General features: G+C 39.3%; 1 protein-coding gene across 1 annotated transcript; it reads left to right on the top strand.

Moving 5' to 3' along the window:
* Positions 1-2: 2 nt before the first annotated feature.
* ZNF318 (zinc finger protein 318) lies at positions 3-27,286 on the top strand (the record flags this gene model as incomplete). Its single annotated transcript, XM_085320730.1, has 10 exons — positions 3-89; positions 5,128-5,273; positions 10,328-10,955; positions 12,062-13,486; positions 16,153-16,252; positions 17,045-17,331; positions 20,345-20,548; positions 21,047-21,146; positions 22,219-22,337; positions 22,798-27,286. Coding segments are annotated over 10 exons (6,525 nt in total), but the record flags the coding sequence as incomplete, so codon positions are not given.

Genomic DNA, 27,286 nt, shown 5'->3' with positions numbered 1-27,286 from the left:
GGTTGCCGTCGCCGCCGGGAGCGCCGGGGCCCGGGGCGGCCCGGGGCCGCCGGGGCAGCGAGCACGGAGACAGCAGCAGCAGCAGCCGGGTAACGACCGCGGTGCCCGAGGGCGCCGGGGGCTCCGTGCGGTGCGGGGGGCTGCTGCCGCCCCGCGGGCTGTCAGAGCCGCCGGCCCCGGCCCCGCCGCGTCGCCGCCGCCGGGATCCTCGCTCGCTCGCCCGCCCGCTCGCAGCGGCCTCGAGCGCTCCCTTTGCGGAGGGAGATGGGCCATTCCCCCTGCTTCCTAACAGCCAAAGCGGGAAAAATCACTTGTTTCCATTTAAAATGTTTTTTTYCCCCGCTTATTTCCGTTACATTTTTTTTAATCTGCTAGAGCCATTTTAGATGAGACTCGAAGATGATGCTATCTCTTACCGATGCAAAGGATGCCTAGATAGTCACTTTCCTTTATTAAACACGGCTTAATGCTGTTACATGAATATAGATTAATTTGTGGGACAATAACTTTTGAAATAGGATGCTGAGTGAGTTTTTGTCTGAGTTCTTCCAGCTGTCATGGATGTACAGGGGATTCTCAGATTCACATCTTGAGAGTTACTTACTCTCTGATAATCATTGCTTTGTGGTGTGAACTGGGCAAAAGGTGTTTGCGTCTTCTTACTCAATCTAAGCAGAAACTGATCTGGGCATGTGAAACTGTGTTTTTTTGCATCTGAAGTGATACTACCTTGGATGAAAACACCTTCATACTAATCGAAAGTGTATATTTGTAGGTTTTTTGAACAGAGGACGTCCATTCACTTTCTGYGGTTACTCCTTGATGCTGTGGTTGTCTTGTCTGATAACTGTTATTGGCAGCGCATAGTAGATTCACTGTGTGTTTGTATTGCACTGAAATAAGAGATTTTAGTTTTGTGCTATCTTAGGCTGTTGTTCCATGGTCGCTTAATCCAGYATATGCGTATGTTAAAAGGAACAGTACATTCACTGTTTTCCCTTCACTCTGTAGTCTGTTCTGCCCTCCTCCTTTGTGCTAATGCTTGTGTTTCTGAAGTTGCGGGATGAGCTGATTCGAGGAATCGATCTGGCTGAAAGTTAATCCAACAATAATATGTTGTCTGCTATGATTCACTGCATGGTAGGGCCAAAAAAAAGAGAGAGTGAGATTGTCTCTTTTGATGGCAGTACAGGTTCTTGTTGGATTTTGGATTTTCTTGGAGACTTTGACACAGAAGAGATTATAGGTGATTGTAGTGGAGTTAGCACTCAGCTATTGGAGCTATTTGTTATTTAAAGGTGAACTRCCCTGAAGGTATGGGAAGATAATGTTGGATTTGACAGTTAAGATGGGCTGATAAATTTGTCTCTGTTTGTTTGCTGTTAGGCTGCTACAGCRTTGTCCTACTCTGTCTGTGGGGTAGCTCAGTACATTAGTACATTACTAATAAGATCCAGGTTGAAAATAATTAATTTTTTTAAWGGAGGTCATTTTTAATCTGGGTCACGTCAGTTTGTGTTGTAGCTTCATGAACAGTCACATTGTCGTAAATGAGCAGCTGAAAAATTGAGATGTAGGAGCAGAACTTTCTTAAAGTTCTTCACCATCAGTCAATCTGTTGTTTAACTGCATCCATGCAAGCCTGTGTACCTGTGCAGGTTGTAAAGGAAACTTCCAATCTTGAACTTGTTGGCGGTTCAGACTTGAAGGAGTCTTTGACTTGCTGCCTTCTAGTCCCCCTGCAGAAAAACTGTTAACACTTTACACAAACATTATTCGTCGCAAATGCTGTTCTTCCAGAGGTRTTTTGCAGCCTTTTGCTCCAAACTACAGTAGTCATCTCAGCAAATTGTCCCAGATTYTTGATATTTTTCTTGCCTACTCTAATTTTGTGGAAGAAGGATAGAAAAATTACTGATCTTTGAAATTAGGCTCTAGCGAGTTAGCTTGTAGTGAATGGTAKTGTTAAATGTAATTTTTTTGTTTATTTACAACAAGACTATTCCTATATTTAAGGAAAAACTTTCTCTAGGAAACAGCTATCACAATAATGAGGTATGATTTAATATAGCTCTTGAACCTGAACTGTGCACTCTTGGGGATATGTTAAAGCCTAATGTAGGTAACTCTCAGAGGATGTATATTGTACACATTTTTTGCACGGAAAGTTTGTCCAGTAAAAAGTGTTCATCCATCTAACACTGTTTATTTGAAAGTGATGTTATAAAGCAGCAAGTATGCAGACAGATTGCTTTTACTTTTTAGAAGTACTGTTTAGAAAATCAGCATTAATTAGAGACAAATAAAAGCTGGGCTTATGCTGATGTTTTCCAAACTGTGGAACTAAGTGTGATCAAAACAAAGCAAGTAGCAGTGATGTTGGGTCAGGGAAAGTTTTAGTAAAGTTTAGACTTTACTTAAGACTCCCTCTCTGGAAGTTTGAGGATATAAAGTGAGGAAATGAGGAAGGTTACATAAACATGTAAGTGGACTTTTGGAGCTATTGCTGAAAGAAGGTGAGTTGAAATAGAGGACTGAGATGAAAAGGGATTCAAGCTGCAACAAGGAGGGGATGTATATGCGTAAAGGTAGGTAGAAGATGTAGGATGTGGAATGAAGACACTGATGGGATAAGGGCATGGGATTGAAAATCAGAAAATATTTAAAAATGAGCTCTGAGCTCGTGTCGGAGCTACTGTCCGTTCACTTCATATGAATTGGGCTATGGACGAGGCACAGTTCTTTGAAGTTTCTTATTCCCTCTTCTTGATTCTGAGAGCTGTATTTCTGAGATGGGGTGCACACGTTCTCAGGGTGGCAGAGCGTTGTTGCCCGTTTCCTTATGTATAACTGGGACGCTGAATACCAGTGGAGCTGTATATTGGACATTAGAGGTATTGGTAGGGTAAGTCTCTTTGTAGTTGAGGAAAACTGTGGGAGCTGGAAGAGTGTGGAGTGATAGCAAAGATTTGGGGAAGTATTGAAAACTGGAATGAAAAAGATGGATGTCAAAGCTGTGCACTGAGAAATTTTGGTGGATTTTATTTGTTCTTGCAAGGCTGCCACATTCTTGTACTTGTCCCTACTGACCTGCATTGTTGTTCTTTTTATAGTTTCTCTTAGCTCCTTTGCTTTCTTGTAAGAAAGTTAGCTGAAAATAGAGGACTGGCATATTTTTGCATCAGYAGAGAAAGACAAAATGAAGAGCTATTATGCAGCCTGTGTGTTTTAGCAGAGGGTAACTACCGTTTAGGAGTTGGAAGGGAAAAAGAAGTAGTACAGTTCAGAGGTTAATATTGACTAGTAGTGTTGATTGACTTTACAAATGGAAAAGCTGTTAAAACTTAAAATTTTGAAACCAAAAAAAACCCCACAGAATTCAAATAGGAATCATTTTAACTGCTGTCTCTGGGAGATCTGTTTGGGGATCATGTACGTATTATTGTACCTTACAGAGGTTTTAGAGTACTGTTGGCAACAGCACAGGAACAGTAAAAAGTCCTGTGCCTTCTGTTCCTTTGCACAAACTTGGGTTTTAGGCAGGCAGTTGTCTGCATTTCCGATTTAACTTGCTACRTGTTTAACATCCCAAACTTTCTACATGTTTCTTTCTTTTGCCATGAAGTTTCTTCTGAGTTGTCATCATYGCTTCTCTCTGTCCAGTTTCTGGAGATGGTTGTCGTATATGTGCCCAACTTGCTGACAGTCTTAATGGCAAGAAGATGCCCCTCAAGATAATCACTTCTACAGGCAGCCCTCAAAATTCAGTGTTGACCGGGCATATTTGAGCCTTTAAAGTGTGTTTGTGTGAGACACATGCACCTTCTATGTTATAGCTCAGCCAGACTTTCCAGTGTTGTACTATTCAGCGTGGTAGCTCTTAGATAGTAATTTGAGTGTCTTCTGATAAATACTTGGATTCAAATTAGTGGAGCAAATCAGAAATCGATAACATGTTATCTTAGAACAAGGTTATGTGCACAATGGATTCTAGCGTAGATTTGTACTGCAAGTAAATTTTGTTCAGGCACGTTTGTGAGGGAATTCTTTTGCTTTCTTGTATACTGTCCTCCTTTTAGTCTCCTGGAGAGTTGAGCTGAACCTKCTGCATCTTCTCATGGTGGACAGTTTGGATCCAGACAGTATTGTGCACCTGCAGCGTGCTGCTATGGTTTCCACCTGTGAAAGCAATATGCAGTGCATGACTGGYTTGGCAGAACTGAAGCTGGTTCATTACTTCCTGTTAAGCGGAGCCTGAACCATGTTGGTTTGAAAAAATAAGTATCTCTGTCTTCTGACAACCTCATCTGTTTCTTACAGAACTCCCCTTATTTTAATCATTCATGGATTCTGGTGCTGTTTTCTAGAAAGATTTGAGGCTAACTATTTACACTAATAGTAATGACATTTTCTATATTGAATATGTTTCCAAAAGGAGGTTCGTTTAGAAGCAGTTAGCTCAGGCCTTCTCTACTGTAACTTTTTCAAGGGYAATTTACTTAACTCTGATTTAGCTCTAACAGCTAATGGGAATTCTACTGTAGAAGGTCTCTGGCATTTTTATTATTATGTCATGTTTATCTGCTGAAAGCAGCATRAGGCAACAAGAAAACTGTTGGAAACATCAGTGCTAGGAAGCTCTTTGTTTGCAGTGGTTTATCCTTTGGTTCATGTTGTTATTAGAGCTGGAAAGGCACAGAAATCCAGACACTTTTATTAAGAAATTCCTGGCACTGTTTTTTTATGCAATGTTTGTTTAGCTGTCTCCTCTTCGAAGAGCAACTTTGGGACTTCTTGAAATTCTCTCTGTTCTTCCACCTTCGAAAATAGTAGTCTATTAAAGGTATCTTGGAGTTTAAAATTTCCCTTCTAGCTAAAGTAAATATAGAGCTTGTTGCTGGCAGCTGGTATGAGAAATTCATAGTACTTGGTGCTCTCACCTTTCTTTAGCAACTAGAGACAATTGAGGTGTTTAGAACAAACGTTCTTCTTTTTTTTTATTATTTTATTTTATTGATCCGTCCACTCCAAGTCTCATATGTTAAGCAAAGCARGGTCACTCGCCTTTCTGTAGCTGAGATTAAAATTCTCTGATTGACGGGCTTGCACTCTTTCTTCAATTTACAGAGACGTTCACCGAGTCTCCGCTCTGAATCTTCACTGGAGCAGAGTTTGCGGATTACTGTTGGTAATGACCGGTATTGCATTGGCACACCAGAGCGAAGGAGGCTGCCTGATAGACTGGGCTCACCAATTGATAACCTGAGTGACAGGTATGGTCCTCTGCAAATGGGGATTCAAGTGTGAAACAGTAAGAACATGGGAATGGCTGTACTGGGTGAGACCAAATGTCTAGTTAGCCCAGTGTTCTGTCTCCAGTAGGGGCCTGCAGCCTGGGAAAAAAGGGAATAGGGCAGGCAYGCAGTGAGGCTTCCCTGGAATATTCCCCCAGCCTCCAGCAACTTGAGGTTTGGGGAATTCCTGAATAAAAGTTGCTGTTTGTGGTCATAATAACTGAACAGATATTTCGTTTGTGAATTTGTCACCTGTTCATGGAATCCATATAAATTACAAGTGAAGAGAGTATTTTTCAGTAAGGAGTTTCACAGCTTAAGCCACCTTCTTCAGTTTCTTTTGAACCTACTTGATTCTAATGTAAAGGAAGGTTGTTTATGGATAGTGTAAAGCTTCAGCTTTCTCATTTATTGGTAGAACAACCTACTTTCTTGATTTTTTTTTCAGAATAATCCAGAAGAAAGCCCGCATGTAGCTTGAAGAAAATGTATTGTTTGGGCTTTAAAAGCCCTGCTGAGGGGAAGTGAATGTAGTCCGACATCATATCRTATATGATAAAAAGGTGTCAGAATACTTAGGGTCCCTTGATTGAAGAGACACATAGTTAATATACAGACTTCTTGAATGTTGCAAATACTGCTCTGAACAGTGAAATGTAAATATTAGTAGATATTGTTTGGAAATCTTTGCTTTTAGTAGGAGAAAAAGTATAACAAGGCAAAAGAAGTAAAATGGCAACTTTGTGCAAATAAAATTGCTTTTTTTATAGCTGAAATGCAGAAGTTAAAGGTGGAGTAGCTTGTGTGCCAGAGCAACCAGTCACAATTTCAGGTCAGGGATAAGCATCAAACGGAAAGGAAGCAGTAAAATATCCATTTTTGATGCAAATATCCCCAGCTGTAAAACAGAAAAAAAAAAAAGAGGGAAGTGAGCAGAATTCTSTAAGAGAATTTCCTGTCTTTTTCAAGTGTAAGAGTAAGTTTTACCAGGTGTAGAAAACCAAATGAGAGTTTAGTTTTCAGTACGGCAACTTTCACACCTTTATCTCTGTTCTCTTGGGATCAGTGTTCCACTTGTAAATCCCCTGTGCAGTCGGAGTGAAACTGGTGCATATACCCAGGGGAGAGCACAGTGGTTGRAGGGAGCAGGAAATGGTATGTAGGAGAACTGGTATTGTACTGCTCTGGCAAATGAAGGGGGTAGGGATTCCCCATTGCTTCTTCTCCAGGGAGGTTTTATATTTGTCCTGTTCTGTGGGTGTGCTTCATGGTTAGAAGCAGCATCACATACCACAAACTTTGTTTTATCGTAAGTGTGAAAATGATTACTGTGAAGGTCTTTATCTCTTTGGTAAGTAAAGAACTTTCACTTTATCTGTGGTATAGAGCCATTATAAGTTTTTTTTTTTTTTTTTTTTTAAAAAAAGAGGGTAGAAGAAGATGGTCAGAACAGACTCCTGATATAAAAGTGACAGATGAATCAGAATGAGAAGAGAAAGTGAGACAAAATAGTCCTCAATTTTCAGGTGGTTTCCCATATACTTGTTGTGTAGAGGAGCAATAGCTTCATGTTGTTAAGTTTTACATTTTTTTTGTCCAGTGTGTTTGTGTAGGTTGCACTTTTCTGTGTTGTGCTCACTGTCCAGAACCTTGAAGTGTGTGACAACCTGGTCATCTCTTAGCTTTTCCTAAAGCCTCTACCTATTGCTCATTCTAACTTGCAGATTTCTTTGGTTGTTTTTAAAGGCTGCTTTGTAGTTGGTTAAACGCTTTGTTTATACCTTCTTTTCTTTACATTTTTTTCCCTCTGAGAAGCTACCCTGATACTGGGGGGCTGACTGAGTATCTGTCTCTGGGCTTTAAAAGTAGCTCTTGCTTTGAAACATATTAGCTTTGATACTGAGCACGTCATATTCTTAGTGGGYGCATAGTCTTTCTTACTTTAAAAAAGGTAGGGTATTTTCTGAGAATGTCTTTTCAGATTTTGAAGCAATTGGAGCAAACATTTCTGAATTTATTTATTCTCAGATATTTTTTTGAGCTACTCAGAGACTTCAAGCAATCAGTTTTACAAATGATTCTCTGGAATTTGCAAGGATCCCTGGGATGCTAGAGGAGTTCATTAGCCTGTGAAGGAAATAAAATATCAAAGGACACATTTCAGGGGTGCTTTTGGATTCAGGAATGCTTTTGGATTCTCCTTCAGTGGATTCATGGATGCCCCAGGAGAATTTCCCTGTGGTTGTCCACTTGCAGGTTCATCCTAAAACATCTGTAAGAATTTGCACCAAGTTTCTGTGGCAGGTGATCTCCTGCACATTTCTAAGTAAGCATACTGAACACCACCGGCCTGTGATTTCCAGGTCCCCTAAAGCAGCTTTCATCTTCTACTTCAACAGAATAATATATTAGTCCTTTTTTGTGTCCTAGAATTTATCAAAATGAAGTCCCATCCCTATCAAAGTGAAGAATATATCTTATCCCCCTCTCTTCCATCTCCCCCTCTCTCAGTATTTTTAGGATATTCTACTACTCTCTGAGCAGAAGTAAGCTATTCAGAGCATCCCAGCAATTCTTKCATCTGAGGTTAGTTCAAAAGCTTAGACCATATCACTGCAGAGACTTGGTCTATATTAAACTGTGCTCTGAAATAGGCAATTTGGCATAATATCAAGAGTGACAGTTGGCTGCATTCGAACGACTCCTTTGGCTTCCTGTTCAAAGACTGGCTGTTTAGGTGGAGTCCAGTAGGATGCTGATAGCAGAATATCAATGCTTATTTCTGTTTCTGTGTAGACAAATAAATAAATAAATTGCCAAAAAGCAAACTTACCTTACAGTAGTCATGGTTCTTTGAGGCATTGTCAGTACGTAGTTTGTGATTTCCTACTGTAAAGTCAAGTAATTTGTAGATTATATATTGGTGAAGACATGAGAGATAGTTGGACTGGTACTGCCCTGTATCCTCTCTGAAAGTTGCAGTGTCCTTCAGTGGACGTTGCTGCCCCACAAAAACACCCAAACTTACCAAGAGGGACATATCTCTGTTGGACTGCATTTATAGAAAAATCATTTTGAAGAACCTCWGTTTCTGTAAAGCAAATAATCCTTTTACTCACACGTGTATTTAGCCTTTGCGTCTGATATGCCTGTCTTAAATTTACTTCTGTTCAGAGTGTTTCTGGAATATCTTTCTGGTTTTAAGTATGTTAGATTTGCTATTCTTTTCTTTCCAAAGTGTGATTAAATATTTCCATTGTTTTGTCAGTGCAGTCAGCACATTTGCATTGCAGGTGACACCTGGCAATCACACAAGCGAATTACTTGCACAAAAGTCAGCTGAATGTATGTGGTGAAATGCATCTGTTACTTCACAAGGTGTGTTCATGCAATTTGTCCAGGTATAGCAGGATCTAAGGAAGAGTGATGGTGACAGTGGAAAGAGACATTTGCTGACAGAATTAAATAAATACTTTTATATAGTCTATGAACAGCAGCATTCATATATGAAACCTAATTCCAACAACTTTTTAGGTGTTTTGGTGCTTTTGGAGGGGGTGGAAGTGTGTAGTTTGCTGGAGAGYGGAGAGGTATTGTGTAATATTGTGGATATTTGTGTATACCTGTATTCTGACCCACAGGACACTAATGAAATTCTCAGTATGTTAAGATGTGTGCATCTTGGACTGGATAAAACATTCGATAATTTATGAGAYTATTTGAAGCAATGCAGATCAGAGTAGATACTGGAAAATGTAAAGTGAAATTTTGTGTTGATTTTGTTCTTGAATTTGTTTATATAAACTGTGAGGATAACTATACTTGAAAATACCTTACTTGGTCTTGTTCAGTATTTTTTAGTCTGGTAATTTTATTTGTGTGGGTTTTTTTCTGGAGGAGGGGTTGGCTTGTTTTCTTTGTTTTTAAGATGATGTATGTCACTACTTCCTCTGTCACTGCCCCCCTATGAAGGGGATGTTGTCAGTAGGAGGTGGTGATGTTTKGGGAATCAGGCAGCCATGCATAGTTTATCTCTAACTTGATGCATTTATCACTTGGAGAAAGTTTTCTCTAGGGTTTCTGGTCGCATTGATTTCACTTAAGCAGCACTCTTGTTTCTTGTTCTTGGAGGAGTTTGCCAAATTTGATATATTTGAGAATGAAGACAAAGAAAGCAGGAGTTGGCAATTTTAAAGTAATTTGGTTTGTTTCTGCCTGATTTAAAGGCCAATCCCAGAAAAGTTTCTGGAGGTGGGGAAAAAGAGCTTCATTAGAACAGTACTGCTAATTGGTGGTGTTTGTAGGCATCAGTCCAAAAGAAGATCTTCCAAGAGATGCAGCTATTTTGGTAGTACGCCAGATGGAAATCCACTGTGTAAATAATGCAGGGGCTGGCACAAAGGAATAATGCTGTTAAATTTACTGTCTCTCTTTCTTAGATATCTTCTGGAAGATTTTTGCTTCGTTTTGGGTATAGTGGTTCATGTGATTAGCGACAGACCTGTTTACAGATCTGTTGCCAACAGAAAACATTGCTAGAATTTATGGTGTTTATCTGCAGCTAAAGATATGATAAAGATCTTGTTTGGTGTGCCAGCATGAAATTGAATTATACTTTGAATAATTCATATGAAATGTGACCTTGGCATCTCACTGGGTAAGGTGAAGAAAGGGATCATGGTCTGAAACATTATAGTAATGTTTTTGTTTGTTTGTTTTAATGTGTAGTCTTTCTCTTTCGCAGAAATAAACCCTTCCTATCAATGTTTCAAGGCTCTCCTTTTGCAGTATAAGGTAGATTATTTGCACTGCATTATTTGCAGGTGACTTCACAGGAAGGAAGTAGAATGCCATTAAAAGCAACATTTGTTCTTCCCCACTGCCTCCTCCCCTTTAAGTATATAAAATGTTGCTTTCTGTTTAATCATGGAGGTGATATTCTGAAGCTGATTTGGAAACTTGTTACTCACCAGCAAGAGTAAGACTTAATTTACTGTGATTGGAGGACCTACTTCTATACTTCTCTTACGCAGGGATGACATGGCGGATGGTCCAATATTCACCAGAGGTCTCTCATGCCCTCGGGGCCTTGAGAGATACCCATCACATGAAAATCAACCATCAAGTCCCTTCACCACGAGACATGATGAAGACTACTGTAACCGAGATGTTTTCCTCCACCGGTCTGATTATAGTCCACACTATGGTCGTCGAGAAGAGCTGCCTCGTGGATCTGATAGAGACAGTGACAAACTCAGGAAATCCTCCTATCCATCAAGGCCAGAAGAGAGAGGACGAGAAATAAAGCGGCCACGGTATGAAAAGGATGAGAAGATCCATGGTGTGAGTGGAGATCATCAAGGTTTCTCATCAGGAACACGAAACTATCGCAGACGAAGCCGCAGTAGGAGCCCAAGCCCATCCTACCTAAATGAAGAATTCAGAGAGCTTGACCGTGCCAGGAGGAAAAGAGAAGAAGAAGAGCGCAATAGAAACTTGAATCATGATCTTTCAGAGAGTGGTTATGTGATCCCTGGTTTGACTAACACACTACAGAATTCYGAGCCTCGATACACGTATAGGCCTGAGGAAATACCATCCATGCCCAAAAAATCAATTTTGAAGAAACGAGTGGAGATGGAAGTAGAGTCTCCTGTTCAGGTTTGATCTCTCTGTCTTTAGATTTCTACTCTCCAAAACAATTGCTTTGTGATGCTACAGCTCAGTTTGATTTTTAAAACAGAGARGTCCAATCTATATATTTTGTCCTTTGAGAGGACAGATAATATTTTTGCATGCCTATGCAAGCTAAAACTGCATTAGGAACTTTCAACTGTGAAGGCAGTTAATCAAGAATCATGTGTATATAGAATTTGAGACCTAATTAAATGTCCTTGTTGAAATTTAGCCCAAGATGCTGAGATCAGGCCCAGCTTTATAGAAAGTGCCACGAGCCTTTTATCAGCCCGGACAGTCAGGACATTGGTTGAAGATCTCTGCCTGTCACAATGTCTCTGTTTCTGTACAGTTTTAGAAAACTGCCTGGTGCATTCTTAGTACCACTAGCTGAAAACACCCTTGAGTTTCCTTGATTTTTCCCATTTGACTATAGGCTGAGATCAGCCCTGCTTAGTTTATATCCAAACTATACCTCTTCAGTTTAAAAATTAGAGCAGTTGGAGTGGTATCCAGTTGGGACCACTGTGATAAATTGAGTACTTTCTTTTCTCACATTTTAGCATATCACTGATGATTTGATTGTTGTACTCATCTGTCTTGTTTTGTAAGTGGCATGTTTATCTCAGGAAGTGTTCCAACATGTATTTTTGGAAGACCTGCTTAGCATAGCATTAATTATGTAAACCTGTGACAGACAGCCGGAAGTGACTAGAGTAAGCTCAGTATAGTTGCTTTTACCTGTCTTAAGGCATGATACCCTATTTGTGTATGATTAAACTCAAAGCATAGACCTCTTTATCTTACAGGATTTAAATTTGAAAATTTCAATTCTTAAACTTGCCAGAAAATCTAGTAAAATATGATTGTGATTTTATGTATTTTCTTGGATAAGCTTTCAGTGCTAGATGTGACATACCAGAGTCACTAGATGACTCGTTTTATATTCTCCATTTTCTTTCAAGTGTATTGTTTTTTCTAACTTTTTTTTAATTGTAAACTTGAAGAGAAATTATCACCTTTCTTTGTTCTCTGAGGTAAGTACCCCCCCCCCAAGCATTATGGTAAATAATAACTTCTCTTTTTTACAGCCTGAAGGCTTTTCAAGCAGTTCTGCTCCCAGCAAAGATCCTCCTCTTCTTTCTAGTCATTCTTCTTTGTCCCAGAGCAATGACGTGGCTCCTTTTGCCTCTGAAGTGGAGAACTTTCTCAAACGGTTTAACAAAGACTCTGTCGTGGAGTCTGCAAACAAGGAGCTGCATGACGGTTTTTATGAGTGGACCCCACTTTCTGGGACTCCAAAGGACACTTTCACATTTGAAGAAAAGTTTGGGAGCTTCTTAAGTCACAAGGAGAAAGTAGAACCCAAGTCAGACCCTGCTGATCGCCATACTGACTTTTTGCTGCCTCATGAGAGAGCCAGTCAGGATGGCAGTGGTTTCTCCCGAATTCTGGGCATGATGGCTGATTCTGTCAGTGCTCAGGAGAAGAGGAGACGTAGTTTTCCTGACATTGAAGACGAAGAGAAATTTCTTTATGGTGATGAGGATGAAGATACCAAAACTGAATCTGTCCCTGTTCAGAAGAACCCAGTGAGTTGTGGTAATGAGATAATAAGCCAGAAAGTGAGTCCACCTCCTTCTGCTGCTCCAGCTGCCAAGCTGGATGCTTTAGAAGAGCCTAATGCTGAGTACGCAAAGATCCATGACTTACTCAAAACTATTGGACTTGACATTGGTGTAGCTGAAATTGGAAAACTGGCTGTTCGTACTCAGGAACGCCTTCATGGCAAGAAGTTGGCATCTCGTTCTCCTGATCGTCGCTCTTCAGATCCTCGCAGACTGGACTCATGGGACTTGCGTCGTAGCCGGAGTGATACTCGATCTCCAGAATCAGGCCAGCAGCGCTCAGCATCACCTCCTGTCTCTTTCCAGCAGTCTAAAGATGCATCCACTCTTCAAAAAACAGAATATAATAAGAGCAAACCAATGGGACAGGAGATACTCCCATGTGCACCAGAACAGCCTCTTCCTTCTGTCTCGCTCATTCCCTCAGTTCCACCTGCTCCTGCTAGTTTACCACCTACACCCACTTCTGTTTCACAGTACCAAATACCCAATTATTCCCAGTTCACAGCCACTCAAATGCCCCAAAACTATCCACCTCCCACAATGGCCCCTCCAGGATATGATGCATATGGGCATTATATGGCTTATGCAGCCCCTGGTTGGCCCATGTACCCCCCTACCCAACAGCCTAATCCTACGATGCCAGAGGCTCATGGGCTTCTTACTATGGCCATGTCAGCAAACCCGACACGTCCTAATCTCCGAGTGATTGAGACAGTCTCTATGGGAAAAGATGTCCCTGATTTAAAAAGAGATGGTTCCGTGCTTGTTCATGTCCCCACTACTCCAGCTCACTCCAAGGTACCCCTTCGACTGTCTTCACACCCTCTCAAAAATACCACAGAAAAGATGTCGGATGAAAAAAATAGGGCAGCTCAGAAGCAGAAGGTGAGTATATTGTCTGTAGATACTAGGATAAGTCACTTGAATTTAGTCTATGTTGTTTTTTGGTGTATATTTTTCAGCTCTTTCTAATACCTGAAAATATATTGAACTGCTTGCTTGCTAGAATAAAGGCTTTTCCTTCTCAGATACACATTTTTTTGCCTGAATGGTTCCATTTTAAAAACATTTGGATTGAATTTGCTTTTGTTAATGATTCCAGACATTAGTCTCTAGTACTCTGTGATAGTTTTAAAAAATACCTTTAAAACCCCCAATGCTGCATGCCTCTAGCTTATGGCTGAACCGCTGAATGCAAGTGGAAAGCTGAAGTTCTTAGGGCTGGACACACACACAGTAACCACAGCCTGTCTTTAGTCCAATGAGTTAGATGAGGTATCTGAGTAAAGAGCATATCCATGGAGATACCTGTTTATTTCAAAAGCTCAGTAGCTGTTCTAATTTCTGTTCTAATTAGGTGCCTAATGCTTGATAGAATGGATCTAAGTTGTATTTGAGGAGATGCATGTTCTTGGATATGAAGATATCTAAGATATGGATCTATGTATATCTTGGATATATGTAGTTTGAACTGTATAATAACACCACAACGATAACTGTATTAGAGATTCGTAAATACATACTAAAGGATGCAGTCATTCAGCTGTATATAGTTTTGCCTCTGCATTTGTTTTAATTACCTCTTATAAGAATCACAAAATTAGAAGAAATTAAGGGAAATTGTTCTTTATGCGTCTGATACCATTTTAGATAATGGATTTTGTATTTTCCTTAAATAGTTACGTTTGGGTTTGTATGGTCTTTAGGGAGGAGGGAGGAATAACATTTTATAATAGGAGATGATAGTCAATCATAATAGGAGATTTCCAGTCAAAAGACTGGAAAAATCCTACAGTTGTTTGGGTTTTCAAACTGGTGTTAATTTGATCTTTGTTGCTGAATAGGGACRTATCTGCATTAGAGAGACTCTTTCAGTATAGCTGTGCTAATGATAAATTGTGTTGGTAGATTCTGCTCATAGAAGAGCAGCACATGGCAGAGGCTGAAGGATTTTTACTTACTCAGTTATATCACCCTCCTTAGAATAAATCAGACCATGGAAAGATGGACCGCTGGATCCAAGAGACTCAAAAGAAGAGGTTGCTTCCAATTTTTGGTCTGAAATAGGCCCTCTGCTTTTTGTTTGAAATGACCTAAAGAGGAGTGCTTACACAAAGTGCTACACCAGCAGATAAGTGAGCTTTAACTGCTTGCAGGAGTAATAATTTCTTCAGTTGACACAGTTGAATGTTGGTGTTAATGGAACTTGGGCACTTCTGGGAGAACTGTGTTGGCTGAAGGTGCGTGGTTTCCTCCTGCCCCTGACATACCCAGGAGCTCACTTATGTATCTGATCAGAACTACTAGGGCTTCATCTGTGCTATAGATTTCTTTGGCTTGGGCCTGGTCCACAGATTTTGCTTCTGTAGCTGGGGTGGCTTGGAGTATAAAAGCTTGCATCCTTCAGCTGATGTCACTAGGCTTGCAAAAAAAACAGAATGATCATAGCTGTATTAACAGATTTTTTTTTTCTGTTTATTGTTTTTTTAATCTTGTGGTGTTCAAGAGGTAGGCTAACTGTGTTGGTAGAACTCCTTCCTTTGGTTTGTGCTGTGCCGGCTCTAGAGACCTTGCCAACATTTACTCTAGCAGAGTGSTAGTGATTCTGTAGTGAAGAGAAGGCCTTGGATCAGTTCTTGTTTGTTTGAGGAAGAAGCAATTATTAAGGTTTAGGAGCATTGTGAAAGTAACAAATTGTGATTTGTCTCTTGAAAACTGAAATTTGAGAGGATGCTGAAAGAACTATTCAGGATTCATTTTAACTTATTTCATTTTAACTCATTGTTTTTCTCTGCAAGAATTGATGAAAAATGATGAAAAATCTCTATATGAGCTCCCCATACCGGTGTTTATCTTATTGAGCAAGAAACTGACTGCGTCCAGGTGTTTAATTTCAGATAGTTATGCATGCAGAATATATTTGCTAATACAGTTGAGATCAGAGTGAAACAAAAGCCTAAGTAATAACTAAAATAGGGCAGAGTCAAAGCAAGAAGCAAGCTGAAGGGCTTTGGGGTCTTTTGTCACTGGTGAAATATGCCCCCTGTAAAGATGCTGCATGAGTTTTCAAGAGCAGGTCAGCACTGAGCTTACTCACCTCTCTAAAAAGGCAGTCAGCTGAGCCTGAGTGCCTTGGGAAATGGTCTGACAAGCAAAATAGTTTTAGGAAATGCAAAATATTGCATTTAAAAATGGATACATAAGCTGCTAATAGATCAGTGTGAGCCATATTCTTTGTCTTGTCATATCAATGGTTGAATTACAGAACTTGAACTGAAATTTATGTAGTGGTACATGTTAGTGGCAGCAACAGCATTAATAAATTGTCCTACTTAAAACCGGGCAAGAGGAAAAAATCACCTTCATAGGGCTGAAGTGTGAATACAGTCACTGGCAAATGCAGAGAAAGAGGTATATTTATTTAAGAACATTTTGAAAATAATGGTTAATATTCTGAAAGTAGCAAACTGAGGCCTTGCTGTCGTTCATGCAATACTCATTAACTTGTGTTGGGAAGAGAAGAAAATCCAGCCCTCTTCTAATCTGTTTAGGTGATAGAAGAGAGAGAAAAACTGAAGAATGAACGGGAAGCACGGCAGAAGAAGCTTTATTATTTAAAGACTGAATTGGACAGGCTTCGTAAACAACAAGGTACAGTCCTTCCGCACCCTCATTTTTGTTTTTCACTGGGACGTGTCACAAATCCCAGTATCTTCTAGGAGATGTGAAGACCAACAGAATAACAGTCTGTATTTTAAAACTAATGTTTTGAAGCCCTAGACATTATAGAACTCTTGAGAAAGCAATGGCCTAATTAGTATACGAATAGTAATTATGTCAAAATATAGCTGTTTAGCTGAAGCAGGCAGTTGCTCAACTTGCACCTTCTTTGACAGCTTCATAGGTTAAATGAATTTTACTCTCTGCATTTTAGTGTTTCTTTARAGAAAGCAAAAAATGCTAACTGAAGACTCGCCAGAGTGCCTTTCAGTTTTTCATGAATCTCATCTGGAGAAGGACAAGTCCTCTCTGGACATTACTGACTTCTTCTTTTATGTCATTTTCCAACTTCTGTTTGACCCAAGGAAAAATTAATTTCTCTTACCTCTGGAAATAATCCTGTCAGGATTTAATTTAATCTTAACTCACAAAACAAGTATGCTTTTTTGATCACTCAAGAAAATAGTGATTATGAAATTGGTTCTTTCTCTTGAGGATTACAGTGCTTCTGTTAAGGATTGCTTTAATATATACCCCTATAGAGGTGGATCTTGCAAATCTAGTCTTTCTGATCCTGAAAGTCAGTTCTGCCTTCACAGCTTAGTCAAAATTTAATCATAATATTTTATATTAGTATTTTACTTGTTGCTGGAATAGTTGTACAGATCTTATAACTCCTTTTCTGTTGCATTTCCAACTCTTCTACTTCCTTGATTGGCTCAGGAGAGATGTTGAGGAAGAAACGTCGTGAGAAGGATGGACACAAGGACCCCTTGTTAGTTGAGGTGAACAGGCTACAAGAAAATATTATGAAAGAGATTTCAGAGCTGCATAAAGAATCTGATGCAGCAGAGAAGAAACAATCTGAGCTTGATAAAGTAGCCCAGATCCTGGGGATTAACATATTTGAAAAATCCCGGAAACCATCTGTGGAAACGAAAGATTCCTCAGAAAAGAACAGCAAGTCAGACAATACAAAAGGTCTGGAGAAAACATCTTCCTCCAACAAGGTAAAATCTTCTGGCTTGTATGCTAACAATCCTTCCACTAGGAGAAGAGGGCACTGGGGAGACAGCTTTCCCAAACATTTACTAGAAAATCATTTAATGTCATTTGTTATCACATCTCATATGTTGATTTTGATCATTTATGTAGGTGAGAGTAAGTGTATCAGTGATTATAATTTCTCTCAAGGTTMGGGTACTGCAGTACCACTTACTGTTTTTGATCTTGGTTTTGTTGAGTTTTTAGTTGAGTTGAACAGTAGCATGCATATGTGTAGCAGTTTCGTTGCAGTTCCATAAAAAGAGGACAAGTGGTTTTTTCTGTTGTTTTTTTTTGTTCCCTCACCTACATTTCTGGCATGCATAGCCCACCCAGGAGAAGTGCTTGTAGCAGCTAAACTCTGTGATTTTTGGAGTGTATTAGTCTTCTCACTAAGTGAAGATATTAAYAAATCAGGCAAAACTTAAATATGATTGTTAGCTTAACATCATTATTACATACATGTTACACATTCTCTGTAAAGAAATGTCAGTAGACATCATTATGGTCTCTCTGGTATGGTCTATACTTATGGAGTGGTGGAGACCCCAGAATAGACTTACTCATTCCAGAAGATAATTTTTACTCTAGAAATAGGATATGTGGTAACAGTAGCATCTAAAAGGTTATGTATGTGTCAGGAGACTGATTATCCTCCTCTTCAAATATAAATGTAGCAGGTATAGCTGGTGGGAGGTGGTAGATGTTTTTTGTGTAGGGCTGACCTTACTGTGCATTTTTGCAGAGAGGAAAGGGTTAGAAGAGAAAGTAGTATGTCCTACGAGGTCATTGAAATCTGTATCCTGTAAACTTTCCCTATGTTTTGTTTTGGTCTGGTTCAGAGAACTCATCTAGTCTTTCATCTTAAGGCTTGTTTTTGTGTTTTGATTTTGTTGTTTCATGAAACRTCAAAGTCTGGTATTCTCTTATTTTCACAAATCATTTGCATCGGGCACAATATCATTGGAAGTGGGCAAGAATGTTTGTTAAATCTCACAGCATATTAAATTATGTTGCTTTCTTTTCTGGAGATACGGCATGTGTGAATGTATCTTTTATTATTTTAAGTTTTGTTGTTTTTTTTTTCTCCAAACTCCTAATGACTTCATCCCTGTTTCATAGTTCCTTATTCGAACATGGAAAATTCTGTATTCTGGCTAGGAATATGTAATATCTTCAGATATCTGCAGGCACTGAGGACACTGAGCTTAGTCTTCAAGATTCAGTCTGTAATTCTGATAGTTAACCCTTCTTTTTAATGAAAATAAAGATGGTGCAGGCATTCTGACACTGACATCAATTGACTTGACCAGGCTAAGGGCAAGAACATATATATGTCTTTCTGTTTATTTGTAAGCTATCTTGCAATCCCTTGCTCTCARTCTGTATTTGTATGTTACAGTTACACAGTCATTGCAAGGGTGAAACTAGTCTTGTTGTACCAAACAGTCAATCTGTTCTGAGTTCTAAACAGCAGYAAATTGAAAGGCCCTTTGAGATTTTTCTCAAGGTTCTGTTGATACTGAGCTGAGATATTGTGATATACCTGCCATTTACTTTCTGCTAAATTTAGAAGCAGAAGATGGAGTTAGAGGCGGCTGTCACCTTTTTATCTGAGAAGCATTGTCTTTTCTAAAGTTGTGATTGAGATAGAGTTTGTAGGATATAAAGAGTGGGTGTATGTCTGTAAATAATAAATAACACTTCTCAGACATCATGAACAATCTTTCTTGCACTTCCTGTAGATCATAAATTGATCTTTTCCTTCTTTGAGAGAATGTCAGCCATGTGTCCTTGTAGCAAATATTCACTGGGTCACTTCCTACTTCATTTCTAAGAATGGGATTGGATTGCAATGTTGATGTCTGTGGGGTGCATAGCAGCCTGGGTGTCTCTTCATTGTTTGATTTACAGTGTATGTTGCATGCAGTGCTGTTAATAGCAGAGAATCCGTCCTTGTTTATCAAAAGGTATTTCATGTAAAGCAGTTTTTTTATAGTGTTCTGAATCTACTTAAGTAAAATGTTTTGGCACCAATATTGAATAACTTGGAAATTGTGCAACTAACTTGGGTCTGCTAAGTTAAGATGTTATTTTTTCCAGACTGCCGTGCAAATTAGAAATGATAACATGTYGGGCTTTCGGCCATTCAGAATGTAAATCAAAACTCAAAATTCACAATCCACTATCTAGAACTGATAATCCAAATCAGCAGGGCTCATTCACTATTTATCTCCAGGATTGTTTGTTTTGCTACTCTGAAATGTTAGTGTTTACATCAAGATTCTGAGCTAAACATACTAATTTTGGCTAGAGTCCTGAAATGTCCGTGTTTTACAGTAAAAGCGTCTTTCTATAAAAATAAATGTAAGTGTAAATACATGTGTGTTTTAGGCACAACATGCTTCACCAGATTTATCTAGGTAATTAACAAAATGCCATGTTTCCCTACGTATTAAGCCATGAGTCTTCTGGAGAATTCAAGTGCTTTCAAATAATCTGATTAAGCTGATTGAGTTAAATGCTTCTAGTCAAATAACTCACTTCCTTTTTCATTCTACTTTCATCTAAGCTACATTTACAGTAATTTCTAAATGCTTTTAGGGTAACCTTTTTAGGTTTTCCTGGCATTGTTTGACTAGTATTGTAAACTGGAAATACTCAGACCTTTATATGAAACCCATAAAGTGGGAAGGGTGCATGCCATAGGGGATTTGTTCATTGGTTCCTTGGTTACCTGCCAACCATCCAGCCATTACATCTGGGAGCCTTACTGGAAGCTCTTCACTGTGGCAACGCAGCATCTTAGTCGGCAATACCAGCTCTCTGAAACGGTGGAATTAGCCTGGGCGCTGAAAAGCAGGTGATATATATTTTTTTTGYGTGTGTATGGCTTCTGCTGGAGGCAGGTTCTGAGTTCCAGAGCATTATGTGTGTTCTACTGTGTCTTAGAGAAGTATTTCCTTTTGTTCAATATAGGAGTCAAAAACGACTAATGAAAAATCCAGAGGTAGAAGCCCGAAGCCAGCAGAATCCTCTTCACAGTCATCCAAACATCCTTTCCAGCTGGCCAATATTTATGAATATTATGATGCAGGGAACCATTGGTGCAAAGACTGCAATACCATCTGCGGGACCATGTTTGACTTTTTCACACACATGCATAATAAGAAACATAGACAGGTATGTGCTAGGCTTCTTTCACTAAGTGCGTTTCATATTGCTATAAAGATTAACACCAAAACATACATCACAGAACTACATTTTACAAGAGAGCCTGAAGTAGTAATGAACCCAAGAAGCAGCTTATCAAATTCTTTTTCCTAATGTAGGACTTCAGCAAATCTTACAACTACCAGCATGTGTTGACTAGTGTAAATGGGGCTTTTGTGTTCAGTTCACTTTGGACCTAATATTTGAGGTTTTTGTTTCATATGGTATCTGCACTTTGATCTCAATCGTATTTTACCTTTTTCCCAGGTTATTTTCTCATTATAAATTTCAAAAGGGGAGGGGAAGAAGAGTAAAACATAGTTCTTGTAATAAATAAATAAATAAATAAAAATCAATGTGCAAATGTTTAAGTTCAATATTCTAAAAGGATATTAAAAAGAAAAACAAGTTTACTTGCCTTGTTAGTTTAATGTATGAGCCTGTATACCTCTGTCACTGTGCAAATAGACCCTGGATCCTTACAACAGACCTTGGGCTTTGAAGACCCAGAGCGAGACCAAACAAGACTCCATAAAACGCATTGATAAGATAACTGTTCCTGCCAAAGGTATGTTAATTTTTTTTTTCATCTGAGTGTCATCTCCCTTTGCCCCTCCAGCAGGTTCCAGTTGCTCAGAGAAAGAAAAACTATTTTGTTTTAGGAGCACATATAGGTACCTTGTTCTTAGGCAAATGGCAAGTGATTTCATTTCCTGGTTGTTCCTGTGGTCATGGAGTGAGAGTGCAGGGAAAACAGTATGGTTCTTTCTTTTCCTTTTAATGTTAGGTTTTTATTTTAGTGTTGGGTTTTTATTTTGATTGCTAGGCAATTTTTTCTTTAGTGCGGTTCTGAAGCAGTTTAGCATTCCGAATAAGACCATAATGGTTTAGTGTGTTCAGCCAGGTCTTACGAAGTACTTCATATAGTCTGCAGCAGACTCTTCCTTTCAATATATTTTACGTAGAACTGTCCCTGAAAGATCAGTACTGTGTACTTAGTAGAGTCTGTGAGTACAGAGAGTCTAACAAAGCCATTAGAAAGAGGCTGTAAGTGATTTGGGAATTCGTATAAAATTACAGATCTGACTGAACACGGTCAGTGGTCTAAACAGGCCTGCCAGTGATCGGTCTTTGCTTATTAATCTGTTAGCTATTATAAGTTCAGATCTCTAAATTTGTAATATGTGCCCAAGAAAGGCATGCACTGCTGTGTGTTAGACAATTATAGTGGGTTCTGTAGACAGAAGAATGCATCTGCTAAACTTCAATGAAAATGTAGGTGCTTTGCTTTTTTTTATAAACCAGATGTTTAATGTTTGAGCAGACTACACCACAAAATGAAAAATACATAAGGACTGTAGGAAATATTAACCTGCTTGAATAGAGGATAGTTTTAAGATATAGAAGCACTAAAAATAATTTTCTGAGCCATAATAATTAAGCTTCTTCATTTTATCCATTTGCCTCTGGTACTTCTCATTCTGTAATCATAAGGAGAGCAGTATTACCAATTCCAAAAGTGTGAACAGGAACATTGCTGGAGGTTTTGCCATTATTATTTGATATGTTTATTTGGCTTTATTAAAAACTTGCCATTTATTTTGTTCTGTTTCTCTGATTGTTTTCTTTGGCCATTTCAGGCTCTGAGTTTCTGATTCCCATCACTGGATATTATTGTCAGCTATGTCATGAATTTTTTGGAGATCAAATCTCAGCAGAACAGCATGTGAAAAGTCATCCCCACAATGAGAAATATAAGGTTGGTACCTGGTGTACCAGGAGTGAGTTGTTCCCTTTGTTAGTTTCTGCTTGCTCTGTCTGTCTTCCTTTCCTTTTTAAGAATTACATTTGACTCCTCAATGTATGTGTRTTTGGTTGCCTTCACTGTCTTGCAGTGAACTAACCAAGCAGAACTTCCTGCTACACAGAGACTAATCTTCCATCTGTACAAAGTTCAAATTGGTTTTAAGTCCCCAATGATGATTTTCAAACTCTTCTACAAAGTGACAGCACTGCTGCAAGCCACCACTTCACGTTAAATTACAGAATGTGGGGTTTGCAATATCTCAGTTTCTTGGTTGGAAGAAGTTCTCTGTTCTCTTAGTGTTGAAAAGGCACTTATTTAATGAATGAGAATTGTTCCAGAGCTGTGATGACCTTTATTTATTTATTTATTTATTGAGAAACAGTTGCTAAGATTGTACCATTTCTTTCCACAGAAATACATAGATGAAAACCCACTCTATGAAGAGAGGAGAAATCTAGACCGTCAAGCTGGATTAGCTGTAGTCCTGGAAACAGAGCGCAGGCGGCAGAGTGAGCTGAAACGGAAACTGATTGAGAAGCAGAAAGAAGAGAAGGATGAGAAGAAAGCAAAAATAATAAAGAAAGAGGAAACAAAGAGCATCCCAGAGCTTGGAGAAGGGACTAATGAAACTCAAGGAAAAATAGATTCTTCTGGGCGAAAAATGGGTATCAAACTTAAACTGAAAAAGGAAGAGAAAGAGGAGAAAAAGGAAGAAAAGAAAGAGGAATCAAAAAAGGAATCACCAAGTCAGTCTTCCTTTGGAAAATTCAGCTGGAAAAAGACAGAGGATAAAAACTCAGGAGTAGCTATCTCAAAGGAAGAAAGTATAGAAGGAAGCAAAGAAAAAGAGGAGAACAAGTGTCAGTCTGGAAAACTCCATGCCAAGCCCATTGAAATCAAGCTGTCTGGGAAAACTGTTATTCCACACACTAGTCCATGGACACCAGTTGTTTCCACATCAACACAAGCAAAAATTTTACCCAGCTTACCAGTCCCCACCATGATTTTCAGGAAATCTGCTGCTGCAACAGTAAGCAAGCCAGCACCTTTGAACACCTTCTTATCCATAAAATCTTCTGGAGCTACCACCAAACCACTGCCAGTGGTAAAAGAAACAAATGCAGATCTTCTTCTGCCTCCAGATATCATCTCAAAAGCTTTTGGTGGAGAAGAGGTGATTTTAAAAGGAACAGAGGACGATTTGAAAGCAGCAGAGAAAAATGAGACTGCTCAGACTTCTGATATACCACCTCCACCCCCTCCTCCACCTGCAGTCCAGCAGGCTGCTGTCATCCCTGCRGATGAAGTAGCTCCAGGTGTGTCTGAAAGCGAACAGACGATGCTGGCAATGCCTGTGAGACCCCCTCCACCACCACCACCACCYACTGCTTTTAATGAGCAGGCAAAAAAAGTAGAGAAACGAAACTCTTGCTTGGCAACAGCCAATGCGAAAGATCTCTATGACATTTTCTACAGTAGTGGTGGAAAGGGTTCAGCTGACAGCAAGCTTGCAAATTCAACACTTCTAAATGGAGAAAACTCTACCCTAGCAAAATCTGCAGACTTATGTGCAATTTCTAGAACAAGTAATAGTTCATACTCTTTGAAAGAGGATTCCCAGAATGCAGTTACTGAATTTAGCCAAGTCCACTCAGCTGAAAGAAGCTCAGAACTAGAGAAAATTGCAATCCAGGAAACTTCAGTACTTCATACTGAGATGAGCACTGATGTTGAAAATGGAATTCAGGACTCCATAGGTCAAAAATCCCAGACTCCTCTTTCAACAAACATTCAGACTAAATTGAAAGAGGAGGATTCCTCACAGTGCAGTAATCAAGTAAAAGGGAGTTGGGTTCTTGGTGAGAATCAAGCAGAAATGAGCAAGAAACCACTCCAGCTACAACAACCAGAAACACCAGTCACAAAATGGCCTAAATCAGAACCTGATTCTGGTGTCCAGATGCCTGCAGAAATAAGACTTGTGGATAAAGTGAGTGGAGAGCAAGCAGTCAGTCAGGAACCCTGTGATCCACATACGATGGAGGTCCAAAAGAAAGTTGGACCGGGAGATGCAAATAATACTGCAGTTACTGAAACAAATATCCGTGGTACCTTGGAGAAAGATGCAGAGATGAAAGACTGGGAAGTTAGAAGAGTAAAGTCTGAGCTTAGCTTAGAACRCCTGAAGACTGCATTGCCTGAAACACAGAATGAAATTCCGAATCTGTCAGATTTCYATTTGGCAGAGGAAAAGTTAAGTGAAAGTTGTAGAACCAATTCAGAAGCTGACAGTCCAGCCTTGTTCTGTGATTCTGTAAACTCATCAGAAGAAAAAGCTCTGMCATCAATGGCAGAGCAGAATTCTGTTGATGCCTGCTTAAAAGATGTAAAGTTGAAAAGTGTTTCTTTGGAAGTATCTCAGCCGGAGGTCCTTGGTGAAGGTTCCCAGATTTCAGAAACACGAAATAAGTTTTTAGAATCGACAACAAGCCCAGGTGATTTGGATGCTTCCAGAATAAGTAATAGAGAAGAACAGGTCATAATGCCTAGTTCTTGCTGTGAAAGTGGTTGGCAACGATCACGTACTCCAGATGTAGAAATAAAAACTGATTCTAATGAAATTAATGCTTCAGATTTGAAAGAGAAACAGCCAGACATATGTCTCACCGCAAGGCAAACTAGAGGTAGTGTGTTAGAAGCACAAGAAAATGTTAGATGTGAACCTTCAGGCCATGCAGTATTAGGTAACCAAACTCGTAAGGAGGAAGTCTCTTGGTTAGTCAACTCCTGCACAGCAAACATTGTTGAACTCAGATCCAGTGTAGAATTAATAGTTGAAGTTGGAAAAAAATCTTTAGGACACACTGGATCTGATGCGATATTAGATGATGTTTTTGTCAAGAGAGATGCAAAAGAAGTAGGGACTGTAGGCTTTTCTAGGACTCACTCTGATGTCCAAGAGTCAGTAGTTGCTCTATCAGATTTCCATGCAGGGCATCTTTCTGAAGGACCGATCCACCCTACAGAAATAAAGCATGASATTGCAAGAACCTCAGCAGGCAACAACTTTCATCTGAATACCACTCACTTAGGATTTAACACTGAACAGTCTGAAAGTATCTCACTAAATATCAGTGTGGACAGTGAAAAAGATTCCTTGAAATCAGAAGACGTGAAGCATAAYGAGACTCCCTCTGAGAAAGCAGAACTGGAGTTCAAAAGCATTGATTTTCATTTGGGAGATTCTAAGGTAAAGCGTGAACACTTCAGTATCCTTACAGCAGGCCTTTTAAATGAGAATACTGAAGTTGTCTCAAAACAAGAAAATATTGCATCAATTACACTGGAGCCCAGTAAGCCTAACAAGCTGGGCCTTGAAAAACCAGTGAATGGAACAGAGGTTACTGATTTTGTTACATTAAGTTCTGGTAATCGAGAAGAAAAGTTTTGCACCCTGATTTCTAAAACAACTGTGTCACAACTTGGATTGCAATCCTCAAATAGTAGTACTACAGAAGAGGTCATGCCAGTTCTAGAAATGCAAGGCGTTTCTCCCATGTCTGAGATACCTCTGCGAGTAGAGGAGAGCAAAGATGGCACTGCTGAAATGCCATCACTGAGCTGTGATGGAGACAATGCAGAAAGTGAGGTTTCTGGACACGTGGAAACTTTCCTTCCTGGGCTCAAAAAAATGCATGGAAAAGAGGGTGGCTCAGGAGGCAAGGGAGTATGCACCATCCAGGGTAAGAAGACTGAGCAAACAGAAACTGCTGACAGTAGTTCGGAAACTACAAGAAATTCAGGAGTTGCTGAAAGCTTAGCAGAAAGCCCAGTGGGTTGAAATGAACCCAGCCTATCCCAATATTTGCGGAGCCAGAGCTGGGATTATGTATATGTTTTTTGTTTTGGGTTTTTGTTTTTTGTTTTGTTTCAGTTGAGGGCTTCAGGTGTATTTTGCATCCTGCAGGAGGACTCGACTAAAGTGAAACTTTCGTCATCAGAAACCAGACACACACTTTATTCTGTACATAATTAATTGTGTAAAATGTTTTTTCATGTGAAATTTTTTGCCAATTTATTTTCTACACTCTGCTATTAAAATGGAATCTCTCGTTTATAATGCGTGCGTCCTTGTTGTTTATTTTGGGGGATTTTATTCTTTGACAATTCTCGGATGATTTCCAGCTCACCCCATTTCTGTCAGTAGCATCGTGAGTAGCCCAGTCTCTGGAACAAGCTCAAGAACAGCCGTTCAGAAGTTAAGGAAATGGAGACTCTTGCAGAAGAAATGAAACTGATAATTTCTTTAAACTGTAATGCATGTTTTTTTTTTTTTTTTTTTTTTTTTTTTTTTACTTCTTTGAAATGCACACTGTGTCATTACAGGTCTCTTTGGTTTTATCTGTCTCTGTGATTTGCAATTACTGTTGTATTATGTCTGTACTTAAGCTGTTTTATTGTATTGTATAAGCACATGTATGGATGCCACATCAGTAAGCAAGGGGAGGAAAAACTATCCTGGCTGGCTTTTGGAGAAGAAGACTAATCGGTAAGGCTCTGTGGCCTGACGCCTGGACCATACATATTGAGGTCACTTACATGATTTGAAATGGGCTTTATTTCATTGTACTGTGATCCAGTAACTATTTGTGTTAAATCATTTAGCAGCTGGCCAGCTCTGAAGAAGCAGAAGATCAGAACCGTGGTGTCAGGAATTGGACTCGCTTCATGTGATACAACACATGCATGCCTACCCTGAATGGTCCTTGAGCTATTAAAAGTTCTAGTGTGATGGTTCTCATTTGTATAGCTTGTTAAAGATTAAAGTATTAAATGTGTTTGCTTGGATAAATATAACATTTGTAAATTGTTTAAAAAAATAAACATATGGTGGTCAACAA

The sequence above is a fragment of the Rhea americana genome, unplaced genomic scaffold (genome assembly GCF_003343005.1).
Source record: "Rhea americana isolate MKP2758 unplaced genomic scaffold, rheAme1 scaffold_119, whole genome shotgun sequence".
Taxonomy (NCBI): Eukaryota; Metazoa; Chordata; class Aves; order Rheiformes; family Rheidae; genus Rhea; species Rhea americana.
Note: the sequence above shows the minus strand (reverse complement) of the source record. Positions and strands in the feature narration are given on the sequence as shown.